The 13,850-nt window shown below is 42.8% G+C and overlaps 1 protein-coding gene and 1 long non-coding RNA gene across 13 annotated transcripts in view; one reads left to right on the top strand and one right to left on the bottom strand.

Annotated features, from left to right (window-relative positions):
* The window catches only part of LOC116932676 (mechanosensory protein 2), a 36,687-nt gene that overhangs the window by 15,058 nt on the left and 7,779 nt on the right, over positions 1-13,850 (top strand). For 4 of the 12 annotated variants that reach the window (XM_045180191.1, XM_032940460.2, XM_032940467.2 and 1 more), the window contains one exon: positions 13,294-13,394. In XM_045180191.1, coding sequence (XP_045036126.1) covers positions 13,294-13,394 — 101 coding nt within the window. Of the gene's footprint in view, positions 1-3,539; positions 4,087-7,391; positions 7,531-12,711; positions 12,999-13,293; positions 13,395-13,850 lie in introns of those variants that run through there. The other 8 variants (XM_032940459.2, XM_032940463.2, XM_045180192.1 and 5 more) reach the window with 7 other exon arrangements.
* On the bottom strand, positions 20-1,955 carry LOC123477027. Its single transcript, XR_006652179.1, has 2 exons — positions 430-1,955; positions 20-373 (listed from the first exon to the last, which is right to left on the bottom strand). It is a non-coding gene; the product is annotated as an uncharacterized LOC123477027 (long non-coding RNA).

The following is a 13,850-nucleotide window of genomic DNA, read 5'->3' as shown; positions in this document are numbered from 1 at the left end:
GTAAATTTCATTTTTTTTCAATAGACGAGTTGATAAATCGCGGGAAAACGTAGTCTGAACGAACGTGGGGGAAAACAAAACGTGTCGAAAAGGGAAAACAATGGAGGAGACAGTTATGAGGGCACACAATTCGGTATTAGCTGTTTATTTTGACCTAATATTAGAACTGCTCGATGGCGTATCCGCAAGCCATCCGTCACCATCGACATCAGCAGCAGAAACGAAGAAAGAAAAAAAAATATCAAAGAACAAAAACAAAAACAAAAAAATCCTCTTCAACATTTTCGGTTGGAGATGCTTCGCTTTCTTCCTCCCCTTTCTTCTTCGATATAGAGACCGCTGGCGTCATGGCGTGTCAGTTTGATAGATTGGCCTTTCGTAATAATAATAATAAAAAAAAAAGAAAAAGTGGGTTGCAATGGAGTTCACCTTATGTTGTTTTGATTTTCTTTGTTTGCTTGCTCAGTTTGTGTATTTTTGTTTGTTTGCTGTCTTCGTCCCCTCCCTCCTTTTTTTTTTTTTTTTGAATTGCGTTGACTTGAAAAATAGCAAGAACACCCGGAAGAAGAGGGAGGGGGGAGACAAAACGGGTTCGGGAAGGAAGGAACAAACACACACACACACACACACACAGATGTACACATGCAATAGTTTTTCATCAATTGGTTTGGCCTTTGTTGATGTTTGGGGCCAAGTCAATCGAAGCAGCAGTGATCCGATGGCGAGAGAGCTGCTGAGGAAATGACGATAACAGCCCTCTCCTCAGAGGGGACAACAACAATTGACATAGCAAAAAATAAATAAAAAGATTGGCAAACACCACGAACCGCGTTTGAATTGTCGTTTCCAACTGGCAGGGATGTGTTTTTTTTTTTTCTCTACGTGCCGTTGTATATCCGCTTTCATCTATCTTTTTTTTTTCCCCCACTCCCGACATCATCAAACCAATCATCGAGTCGCACCGATAAATCGTGTCCAATGGAACGCAAAGGGAGGCCAAACTGCGGAATTTTTGTTCGTCCCCATCCACAAATCGTAGTATTTTTATTTTTTGTGTGTGTGTGTGTGTTGGCGCCCACGCCTGATTCTAGAGCAGTCCGGCCATCTTCGACGCGTGGTCGAACAAAAAGGAGAAAAATGTGGGGCATTGCGATGGTACCGCCCCATTTATGTATTTTTGGCTCCCGCGTTTTTTGTTTTTTTTTTTACCTTCTTTCTGCGTCGTTCTATTAGACTGCACACGGATCAATCCGGAAGGAAGTTCCGTACAACCCCCCCCCCTGTTTTGCAAAAAAAAAAATTATTTCTTCTACTCCTGCGATGTAGGAAAAATTGTTGACTAACAACAAAGAGAAAATGAATATTTTTTTGATTTTATTTTGTTTTAAATGCGTTAACATTGACGTCGATCCAACCCAATATGGCCACCGCTGCCTTCGTCTGTGGTCACTGCAATCAAAAACGATTATGTTGGTAGGCAAAAGCTCCTCAATCAATAAAGAAAATGGGCAAACGATGGCCGCTGTAGGACGGTAGGCGTTTGCTGGCGTTTGCCAAACGCGCAAGATGTCCCCCCTCCACACACACACACACACACACAAAGAAAACAAAAGAACGAAGTAGTGTCTTTGACAAGCTAACGATGATCGGCGGGAGGGGGGTTCCTCTTCAAAAACCACAATCTTTTCATTTCTTTTGGAATTAGTTTGAGTTTCCTCAAACAGCAACTGGATGTGATAAGCGTCGCCAAAGGAATCGTAAAACATTTTGAAGTGGCTCCACAAAAGAAAAAGAAAAATCGGGGAATGAAGTTGACGTCACGAGAGAGAGAGAGACACCTAGGCAAAGAAAAAGAGATGACGTCTACGATGAAGATGGATCTCGACTTTGGTCGATGTCCTCCAATCTTGTGCACAAACACAAGTAGTCTAGGGGATTTGTAATGACCCTTCTGTTTGAAGTAGATTCTTCGGCCACATCCTTTTTCTTTTTTTTTTGTGCTTCTCGATCGTTGAAGCAATTGACCGTTCTCTTTGTTCATAGTTATTTTTTTTTGGGGGGGGGGGTGAATATCGAACGAGGCACATGACAGGGTCAATTTATCTTGAACTCCTAAGGCTCTCCTTTCTCCATCCTAGCGGGCTATGTTTTTTTGAAATATGCAAAGTAATCCATATCGTCATGGGAATGTGAAACGAAAATCTATTTGAGCACGCTCCCCGTTTGCCTTCTTTCTCGGCATCCCGCGCGGTTCATCTTCTCCTTTGGGTCCTATTTGTCTTTGAAATTGGTTTCATCGTGAATGTTGAGCGCGCACACACACACACAAAGAAGGAGAGAAGGATTTCTGTCTTGTGTTGCAAGTGAAATGAAATTTTGCTTTCTGTTAACCCCCTCACGTGTAGTCAAAAGCTGATTGATCAAACTTGTGAGCGCTCACGGTTCAATCTGCATATACGTCAAGAGCGTCTGCAATAAGGTTGGCTTGCATTTTATTGTCATGTTTTTACAACAGCCCTCGTCTAATTTAGTCTTAAAAAAATAAAAGGAATTCATTTTGAAAAAACAGGCCGTTTGTCAACGAAACAATAGCGACATACTTTGGCATTTCCCTCTTCATTTATGCCAATTAGTTTGCATTGATTTAGCGGGCCGGCTTTTCATCGGCCTGTGTAGTCATAAACGAAAATGAAGCGGGGATTTATTCCGTGCGTGGCCATTTTCCGAGCGGCCGGCGTGCGCGATTCGACGCTCTCTGCTGTGGCGAAATGACGTTCAATTAACTTAAGTCGGCTCACTCGACCCGAAGCCCGAAACTCTTGGGCATCAGCTGCTTTACAGAGTTGGGGCGCCGCTAGTTTTGTTTAACCACGGGGCAATCTCTCTGCATGGCCCGTGTCGAGCTGCGCGAGAGCCCCGACCAAAAGTTTGGAGGGAGCCAACGCCGAATGAAATCAAACCATTAGACGAGCTCCGTGTCGTGCTGTCCTGCGGGTTGTATAATGCGAGTTGTTGTTACCAGCGATGATGACGCAGTCACGATCGATTGCTTTAGTTTCAAAGTTCCCATCATTTTTTTTCTTTTTGATTCTTGTTCCCAAAATAAAAACGTTTTATTCAATAAGATATTACGATGGCGAAAAAGCCGCTCGAGGTGAAATTGCTTTTTGACAAAGTGAAAGTCTGCGTCGTGTACGAACCGCATGAAATTCGTTGCAATGCGGACGTGTGTGATTGCGAGAGCGTGCGTGTTTTTACGACTCGTTTTTTTTGGGGGGGGAGGGGGAGGATGGAGGAGGTGGAGTCACGAAGCTTATGTTCGTTATGAGCATGCGCGTTGCACGAGCTCTTCTCGTCTTGATCTATTTGATTTTTTTTTTTTTTCTATTTTGTTTTTTTTTCTTTACTCTACGATGTCGACGTCTCGATTCGAAACTGCACTGCGGGCTAAAGTCGTCGTGGACCTCGCCCCTGTGCCACCTTGAATGCTTACCACCACCCGCTTCTCCATACGATCCCGTCACACTCGCCGTCTTGGCTTCGACTCCCGAACAAGTTCCTAAGCGTCTTTTCTTTTCAGTCGACACCCGTCCCGCGTTCAAAAGCCGCGTGTTTCGTTTCATTTCTTTCCCTTCTTTTTTTTTTTTTCTTTTTCTTTTTTTCTTGTGTGCCCGTTCACTTGTTTATTTTCTCCGTTTGGCGCGCTACGTCTCTCTCGCGTTCCAGTGTCCTCTCTTTCCTTCGCCCCTATTTTTTTTGTTTTTTTCTTTCTTTCTTTCATTGCCTCGGTAGAGGGGACGGGGAACAGACGATCAGTGAAACTGTGTGGGGCCATCGGCGTGAGTCGTGCCACATTGTGCGAACCTTACGGTTAGTGTTTTTCTTTTGTGAGGAAAAAGAAGGTCAGTTACTCGAGACAACGGCCATCAGTTTTTTTTTGGGTATATAAAGAGGTCAACTGGCACGACGGAACGCGCTGTCGTTTTTATTTTGGTTTGGTTGTTTTGTTTTTTTCGATTGACGTTTCTTTTTCGAGAGCCATGTGGAAGAGCGTGAAAGAAACCTGCCGCGAAAATGGATTGGCTTGTAAGTATTTAATTCGTTTTATAGTTTGTTTAGTTTTAAAAGCGAGTTTGATCGAAGAAACGATTTGCATATGGCCATTTGTTCAAGTCATTCGAAAGCGCCCAATTAAAAGGCGATGAATCCAAGACGGAAGCTTTCTCGTCGGATTACTTAACAAGCGGCAATGCCATAATCGGTCGTTTTCATTCGAGTTTAATGCGAGAAAAGCGTTCGTTACAAATCCCGAGACTGACATTTTGTTTTTGTTTTTCTAAAAATAGAAGGCGCGGGAAAAACAACACATTTGACGATAGTTTTTGTTGTTTTTTAACAATGTTTTCTGTTTTGATGGCGAATTGCAATAACGTTCCGTTTTCTACGGAATTATTATTGTTGTATTTTTAAACGAGGAAATGAAGAAAAAAAAAAGGGAAGGATGGAGATGATTGGTGAATGTGATTGATGGTTTTATAACGGCGCTTCTAATTTGGAGGGGGGAGATAACTATCCAGCAAAGCAGCACAGGCCCCTGTCATCTTATTTCTCTCTCCCGCTTTTCGATATGAAATCTTCTTTGAAAAAAAGATGATCTACGACCGACCGGCTGCCTTCCCTAATGGAACTCTTGGTCTTTCGTTTCTTGCTAGTCCCTCCTTTTTATTTGACATTGGCCATGTTCTGCATCGTTGAATTCATTCAGATCTTCTTCTTTTATTTTTGTTTATTTTTTTTTGAAATCGAGTGGCTTTACTCTTTTTGCTTACAAGCTGTTTTTTGTGCTGCATTATCCGTTAATCTTATTCATCGTCAAGATTGAAGCTGATTGACCCGTTTTTGGCTTGGTGTTTACGCGCCGTGAGAACATTGTGCCAATATCGCACCGTTGCAATTTTTTCTTGCGTGTTTTATATTTTTATGTGATTTTGATGTTCGTTAAGCGGATGGGACTAACGTGGCCCCGGGAATTATCGATCCCCGTTTTTCACTCGAAATTTTGTCGTGCCAAATGAAACGCATTTGGTCAAATGAAGGCCCTTTGCTCAATTTTGATGGCCTCATTTAAACTTGGTGAATTTTTTTATATAATTTCACTTTTTTTCTTCAATCGCATCTTGAAATGATTTTTTTTTTCAATTTTATTTCACTGGGCCCATTATGTTGTTGCGTGACGGCGTTCACTTTTGAATGTCGTGTCAACGATGGGGCGCGGTAGTTGAGTGATGTGAACTTTGTGTCTTGTTGCGCTGGCAATTCACAGCGAAAAATGTCACATTTGGACGAAACATTTGCGCTTCTCTTAGTAAAGAAGAAGAAGAAGAAGAAAAAAAAAAATGATAAGGAGTTCCCTGGGTATCCGCAATTGTGGGTTTGGTTGTCACGCACAACGTCCATTGGCGTACCCGTCGTCGGGTGTAGGAGAAAAAATCAATCCGACAAAGGTCTTTGCTCTCGTTTTTCCCCTTTACAAAATCACATCAAAGTTAAAAAAATAAAATAAAATAAAATAATCCAGTGGATGATAACGGAATAATTGCATGTTATCCCGCGTGACGTTGTCAATATATTAATACGACTCACGTCTGTTGTAGCACTGGCCAGCTTGTCGTTATACAGCGAGGGGGGGGGGACATGTTTTTGTTCGCATATCAAATGTCCTTTTTTTTTTTGTTTGTTTTCTTTTAAATGTTTTATTAAAAATGCATGAAAAGAAGAGACAAAAGAGAGATGGAAGGATTTTTTTTGATGGACAGGATAACTGGAGAGGCGGACAAAGTTTTTATTCCGGCTGGATCGATGCTGTTACACGGGGGGATAAAAGAGGAGACTTGAATCAATTGGACGTGTAGTATATGAAAACACGAAAGACGATCTTCCCTTCAGTGTATTTTTGTTTTATCTATTTTTTGTTTCAGAGTTGTTTGTCTTGAAATAAGCTTCTTTTCTGAGCTCTATCCATGTCAAAAAGAAACGTCATCTTCGTCTTATTATTCGACGAGAGACGAGACAACAAACTTCGTTTGCCTCCATTTTCTCTCTGCGATGCTGCCGGCGCTCAATTGAGCCTATCAGCTTAGATGTTCTTCTTCGTCGTCTTGGGATTCTTTCCGGCACCTCTCGTCAAAGTTATCACGTCGTTAGTCCCCCTCCCCCCTACCCTACCCTCGCCCATTTACCGCTGCCTTATTCGCATAGACTATAAGAACATCATTTGGCAGCCAACTCACCGTTTTCACATCAACTTTATTCGCCCCCCTCCCCCTTTTTTTTTTATCCTCCTCCGCCATCATCGCCCGTCCAACGACGCCCTTTATTTTGGAAAATGTTCGCAGGAAACACGAATTCTTTTTTGTTACGTGGGACTTGTTTCCATTTTGCTTCTATATCAGAGTCAGTCAGGAAAAAAAAAAAAGACATAAAACGGAATAGCTATAAGGGCCTGTGTAAATTTGATTTTCATTAAAGGTGGGAAAGAGAGCGTGAAGAATATAATGTGCACGTGTCTTTTATTCCACGATCACGGCTGCTCCGTAGGTGTCGAGGAAACACAAGTCCGATCGTAAACTAATGAAGAGATCAGCCTATCTTTCGTTTCCTTTGTTCTTTTGCTCGTCTTGGACACACACACACACGCGTGTGTGTGTGTGCAGCACAAAAATGTATTTATAAAACGGACCCATTCTCGACGTCCGGCGGGTAGAAAGACCCTCGGGAAAAAAAAACAACATGTTAGGTCTCATTGACGCTACTGTTAACAAACGGGGGGAAAAGGTGGCGTGAGTTGGATTGCGTGAACGCTGCTCGGGGTCCGCCTATTCAGAGGATGTTTTTGTTTTTCGTGTGCGGACAACCAACTTCATTTCTTAAAACGAAAAAAAAATTACTTTCACGCTCGATGCTCGTGATTCCGTAGAGATCGTCTAGTCGTGCGTGCTCTTAGGAACATGTTCTGTCCAGCTGCTGTACGAACTTGGATCGGCAACATGATCAACAAACACGGCCCTTCTCCAACACAAAAGAAATAATTCTCCTTTTTTGTTTGAATTCACGCAAACATTGGAGTTGCGTAACAGTTGCTGTGTGACAGGCTAGGCATGAATGTCGTCACTTGTTAGTCTGAAATAAGCGAAAATCAAGCGGCTTTTCTGATTGACTCGACGGCTTTATGGCTTTAGCGGTTCATTAGTGTAGAAGCGCAGCTCGTTGGGGCGTCGTATTCTCATGGAGGAGTTGCTATGACTCTCTCGCTTGTTCCATAGTTAGTTTCGAAAAACAAGTCAACTGTTCCGAGTGGGGAGCGCGCGCGGAGGGGTCGATACATGTGCGCGTCATAGCAGCAGAGTGTATATATATATATCAATATACTCAGTTGATGGATGGCTAATTGCGAGTCCATTCAGCGGAGCGCGAGAACTTTCATTGGCTCCGGCGTCCCTTTGTCTCCATCTGCGTCCATCTCCAGAGAAAGTTTGTTGTTTTCTCTTTTTGGCCTTAACATGCAATGCGCAGAGATATTTGATGTCGAAAGAGCGCACGTAGAGTAGGATGCCTTTCGAAAAGCTATTTTACATCATAAGGCGATGGCGTGCGGAGTTTACTCCGATCCGCTTTTGTCTGCTGAAGAGGGTCACGACGTCTGGCGATCGCACAGCGAACCTGTACGACATGTTGGGGTCGTGCGGAAGCTCGGCAGAATGTTGCTGTTGTGCAAAGAAAAGCCGTTGGCAAGTTGGGACAGTAAAGAGCTGAGAGTAGAAAGGAAATGGGACAAGAAGGAAAAGCAAGTTGGCATTTGTCCTCGATGACATCACGTCTGTGGATTTTGTATCTTTTTTTTCTCTTCAAAAATTCGAAAGGCAAATAAGGAATGGATGTACTCGATTGGCCGCTGGATCGCCGTCCGACGTTCTTTGATATTCCGAGCGTCTTCATCGCGACGAGCTTTGCGGCACTCGACTGAAGTTCCATCTGGGAAATGAGAAATGTCAGGGCTATTATATTGCAGTTGTTTTAAAGGCCAAACAAAATAAAAAATAAATAGACGATGACACGTTGAGAGCGCATCTCGCATTTCGTTTCAACACTTCCGCACTCTAAAGCAGTTGGTTATATCCATTGAAATTGCGACTCTTCTTATTTGAACATTCGACGCAGGGTGTCCTTTGCACGATGCACAAGATATCGATAACAAAGGGAGTCGATAGCGTCTGCTATCGTGTGGTGCGCAATTTGCCTAATTTGAAAGTTGCAGCCAGAAAAATTCAAATTCGATCGGGGGGGGTATTCAAATGTTTTGCCTAGTGGATCATTCGATAGTTATTCTCGATGGCGTTCATTGGCTAAAACTCGAATGCCGAGCCGACGGTTTCACGGTTAACTTAGTTTGACCGTAAGACTCTTACGGACGGCTTGTGTGCCGAGATTGAAGGGTTCAATTTTGCTGCTGCTGCTTGAAATCCGTTTGGGCCACTTGTGTGTCTTTTTGAGTTCCCACGTCACGTTCGCCAGTGATTGACGCGTGCCGTTGCTCTTTGTTACCGGCCGGCTTTTGCGCGTCCCGAGTTAAGACTTTAATTGGGTTGCATCCGGATTCCCGCACGCAACTCAACAAAGGCAACACGGACAAGTTTTGCACACAATGCCTTTTGGCTGGAATTTATTTTTAATTTATTTTTTTTTTTTTCTTTCTCTGTTGGCCTTTCATTTCCATCCCTCGTATCTCATCATCCATCACTTCACCCCCCAGGGCAGAGCTTTTGTATTTTCCCACATTTCGCAGAGAATTCAAAGACCAATTAAATCCGCGCTCTCAAAAGCCTCTTGTAATCAATTGAAGTAGAAGTTCCTCACCCAACTTTAGCATTTTTTTTTTTTTTTAATTTATTCTTTTCGATTTAAAACTTTGATTGCTTTTTTTCCGGTAAGGAAATGGAGCTTAGTTTTTTTTATCGTCGTTAACACGGTTCTATTACGAAGAGAAAAATGTCTTGTTTTTAGAAGAACGTTGTAACACACAAAGGAAACATTTGAATGTTTCAAAAACAAAAACAAAACAAAACGATGTAATTAAGCTTTTAAATGGCAAGAAAATACGGGACGTGATTCAGCATGACATCGTGTGGCATTGTAGAAAATGTTCGTAGCCGAGAACTGTGTTATTGATGATGCCCGGATTTGGGACGTTACACAGCCGTCTCGTTCCTCTTGTCTTTGTATTTTTAGTCCGGACCTAAATCATTTGTTTCTCTAGATCTCCTTTTTTTTTTGTATTATTTTATTCTTTTTAAAATTATTTTGTCTTGCTGTTTTCATTTGTTTTTCTTCTTTTCCATGGAGAGGCGCATGTTTTTACACGAGTGTAGGAAGGAATGGCATACGGCCACCAGCCGCTAATGTGAACTTGCCCTTCCATGTTGTTGTGTCCTCTTGTTTACTCGCCTTCGGGTTCGCTGTGCAAAACAAAAGGCCGCAAACTATCATCCGTCATCCGCACGCGCATCGCTGTTAGCATCAGAGAAACTCAGTGAGCCATTCATCATGCGGTGGATTGGCGCAGTATATCTCATCTCGGGGATCTCTGTCTCTCTCTTGTTTCTTTCGCTTCGAAGAGCGCAATATTCTCTGCGGCTCGCATCAGCCCGGCCAAAACTTCTCCATGTTAAGTGGATTCATTCCCGTCTCATTTCGGCCGTTATAGTTTTAGTTTCCCCCGTTTTGTTTTGTTTACTGGACCCCATGTTTTAGGACGCAGGAAACTCAACCACTCGGATGACCATTGCGCGGGGGGAAGACTTTGGGGTTTCAATAGGACGAAACAAACAAACAAACAAAAGAACCATCTGCGTCTTTGTATTTATCTCGAATTGTGTGGTCGCTTCAATCATCTTGCCATCCGCGCATTTGTCGTCGTCCATTAGCAATCAAACAACGTCGGGGTTTGTTATGGACTTGCCCGTCCTGACGGTAGTAATAAAAAGGAAACGAAAGCTTTACTTGTGGTGGAAACGACAAACGCTGGTGTTACAGCCATTTCATCAACGCTGATAGCACTCACCCCCCTCCCCCCCCCCCTATCATATTTATTTTTATTTTTTAGTGTGTAGTAAAATCGATCATCTCCTACGGATATCTCTCCACTTGCGACGAGCCGGAATTGATTTTTTTGTTGTTGTTGTTGTCTTGGGTTCTTTTGCCCCGTCTGTTCAACGTGCATCCGCACCACATCCATCAAAGATTTAATGTTTTCTTTAAGCCTGTCGCTCTTGTACGATTTTGCTTTCCTATCCTACGCATTGGAGGATGGACCTGATGAAACGTTGGCAGACGGGGAAAATAAAAAGGGATGGATAAAAAGTAAACGAGTGAATACTTTTCGAAGCTTCAGCCGGAATACGTGGGACTTGGATGGATCAAGTAAAAAAAAAAGGAAAACACCGGAAAGGAACGTGATAGCATTTAATAACGATAGATCTATTTCGAGACCGACTGTCAAACATCTTCCGGTCGGCAGAGCCAACAAAACTCATCTGCATTTCGTGAGATCCGGTGCTATAGTCTCTAGAATAAGAAGACGATTAGAAGTTAAACAGAATTAGATTTTTTTTTTTAAAGAAAACCACGCAACAACAAAAAAAATGAATTAAATCAAAGGGAAGGCCGACGTAACAGTTACAATCATCAATGGTCACTGTGTCTATTAAGGTCGTCTTTCCCAAGTCGATCATTATACGTGGGGACGGCGACGGTGCCAGATCGAATGACTTTCAACACTGGAAGCGCTTCCGCTAGCCAATCAGTGCTGTGTGTATGGTACGTGAAGAATAGTAGATCACATTCTGTACAGTCTTTATCTTTTTTTGGTTTGGTCGATTGGGAAACAAAAAGAAAAGAAAGAAACTGGGCCATGTCAATTTTGGGCGCATTGTGATGTGCGGCTGACTGAGAAGATGATGCTGACGTGTGAACTTCTTCTCTCTTTATATCGCCGAGACATGTGTCTATATATGATGGCTATAATCATTATAGACGTGGCCGGAAAGGATAGACGATGAACGCAGAAGATTGGCCTCACTATTCATTTCACGTCCGCCCATTTGATCAAATCTTTTTTTTTCTTTTTTCTTTTGCCTTTTTCTCTCTACAGATGAATGATTTTTATTCCCCCTTCCCCCTTCTTTTTTTTTTATATGTGTGTGTGTGTGTGTGTGTGTGTATGGACAAAGTCAACCTAAAAGAAGCCCAATTTCATAAAAGAAGAGGTTTAACGTCTCCGGATGAAGGTACAAGAGCACAATGGTGGCACACACACACAAAAGCGATTTGATTAGAGTATAACACGAGGGACAATCGAAGCGCCATTTTCTTTTTCTTTTCTTTAAGTCAAGTTGCCACTCTTTGCTGGCGCCCTATTCTTTTATACGTTTTCTCTTTCTCTGCACTACCCTTTATCCCCCCCGTCTCTCATCCTTTATAAATATGTAATTTATTTCTGTATTTTTATTTGATTTTTTTTCCCCCTTGCTTCGTTCTTTTAGCTGCCATGATGAACTATACATTCAGAGCTGAGCTCGTTCCGCCCGCGCTGAAATAATGCAATCAAGCGAATATAGCGCGCGTGCGTGCATTACACAAAAGGAACGCAGTATAGAGTGGCCGGGATTTTCTTTTTGTTTCTATTTCCTTTTTATTTTTTTTTGTGTGTGTGTGTGTGTGTGTGTGTTTATACAACTACACGTTTATGTAGTTAGTATTACGTGTATAAGATGTATTCAGCCGCTAGGGAGATCGAGTTTGATGTGAAAATGTAGAAAGAAAAGGGAAAGGCGAAAAAAAAAAGGAAAGATCTACTATGTAAAACATTATAAAGGGAAGAGAAAACACAGGAAACAGAGTGGTCAGTTTCCTCCGGGGGGAAGAACCCGCAACATCAGCGTCGCTCGATGGTTGGTCGGCCAAACGGAGTTGGGGATTTTCTTCCATTTTTGTTGTGTGTTGTACGTTCACCCCGTTTTTTTCTTTTGACATTTCTTTTTGAACGCGAATGTGGCCCCTTTGTATTTGCTGCCGTTCGGCTTGATTACAGTCACCAAATCTGCCGTCAGCCTCATGAATCATGGAGGTGAGGCAAGCGACGGCGGTTGCCATAAATCAAATCTCTGTCACAAAGCAAATTGTGAGTTGCGTTTGACAGCGGGCGGTAGCCAAAGGCAAACACAGAAGTTTGGATAGCGCTCAAATCGGCATGGAACATGATGGCACGTATACAAGAAATGAAATGGTGAAAGTGGGATAGAAAATTGGAAGAAAAAAAATCAACACAAATTGTGTTGACAAGACCGACAATCAAAAGTTTGGATCGAATTCTTCAAACTCTGGGCCCGGCATCAAAACCGATGATTGTCTTGATGGCGTTTTTCTTTTTTATCCCGATGGCCCCCTAGATTTACTCTTAGAATTGATGTGTAACACGTTCCACGCTTTGTGTATTACTATAGGCATGTCAGGCTTAACAAATGCAATGGTGCTTGCAAAGATGAACAGGCAAAGGCGAAGAGAGTGCGTCGGGCAGAATAGACGCGTGCACCGACAAAAGACGCCGCGAGGTGTCACAAATCGCAGATGGACGCAGCTCGTGAGCTGCAGTAGGGGAGCAGACGGGAACGAATAGAGTAGCGCGGGAGGGAGGCAGTGTCGGCCTTGTCGATGGTCGGTAGGTCTCAGTCGGGATATGTTCGCCCTAGAGTTGGCATCAGCGCCCATCAACTCTTCCTTTTCGGATCGTTTTGGCGGCGGTGGCAACGGAGATGAGCCGGCCTCATCAATACCGTCCGAATTCAGGAGCAAGTACAGCACCTCCTTTGCCGATTACCCACAGCCTTTGTCCGATCCAGTCCGGACTAGGATTTGGGGTCCTCCCGTTGTTCGTGGCTCGGCAGGCAAGGCATTCAACACCTTTATTGATTCAGAATAAAAACCAATTGACAATGGTCATGCTCGCATTGTTTCTCTTCGAATTGTTGTTATTGTTTTGACTTGCTGCTCTAAACTGCCTCCGCCTCCGAAAGGTATTGTGTCCATGTGAATAAGAGCGATTGGATTGATTGCGGTTCGATTGTTTTCCGTTAATACGGTAGCAATAAGACAAATATGTGGGTGGCATTAAACGGAGGAAGAATGCCGATGTCAAGTCATTCGTAATCTTATTTCGATCATTTTTCTTCTATTTAACAGCAGACCCTGGCGGCCCTGGCATCTGTGCATTCATCTTGACACTCTTCTCGTTCCTGCTCATTTTGGCCACGTTCCCGCTCTCGCTATGCTTCTCCGTCAAGGTGAGTCACCTTTTTTTTTTTTTTTTTTAATGGCAGTATATTTTAGAGAGTGAAAACCATTTCAACCAATCGGCTTAAATCTCGAATCGTTTTTGTTTTGTTTTTTTCGATTTGCTTTTCGCTTTCAATTTATCGACGTTTCTGTTTGGCACCGGTCCCTAATACGGTTAGTGCGTCATCATGCGTGATGTCTCAACACTGCGTTTCTCAATCCGTTTACAAACGCTCCCGTGATTATTAATGAACATATGCATCGTTAGTTTCTCCGGACAACTTGACTCATCTGAAAAAGGTTGAAACGAAGCTTCACAAACTATGAGAAAGAAAGAAAACCAAGTTATCAAAAACTTCTCTCGCTATCCCCTCTCCAAAAACTATGGCATTTTGTAACTTTCATTCCCTGTTGAAGAAGAGGCTTTTATGCTATGCTCTTAGCCGATGCGCCTTTTTGTTTAT

The sequence above is a fragment of the Daphnia magna genome, linkage group LG10, assembly GCF_020631705.1.
Source record: "Daphnia magna isolate NIES linkage group LG10, ASM2063170v1.1, whole genome shotgun sequence".
Classification (NCBI taxonomy): domain Eukaryota; kingdom Metazoa; phylum Arthropoda; class Branchiopoda; order Diplostraca; family Daphniidae; genus Daphnia; species Daphnia magna.
The sequence above is the reverse complement of the archived record's forward strand: the minus strand, read 5'-3'. Positions and strand labels throughout refer to the sequence as shown.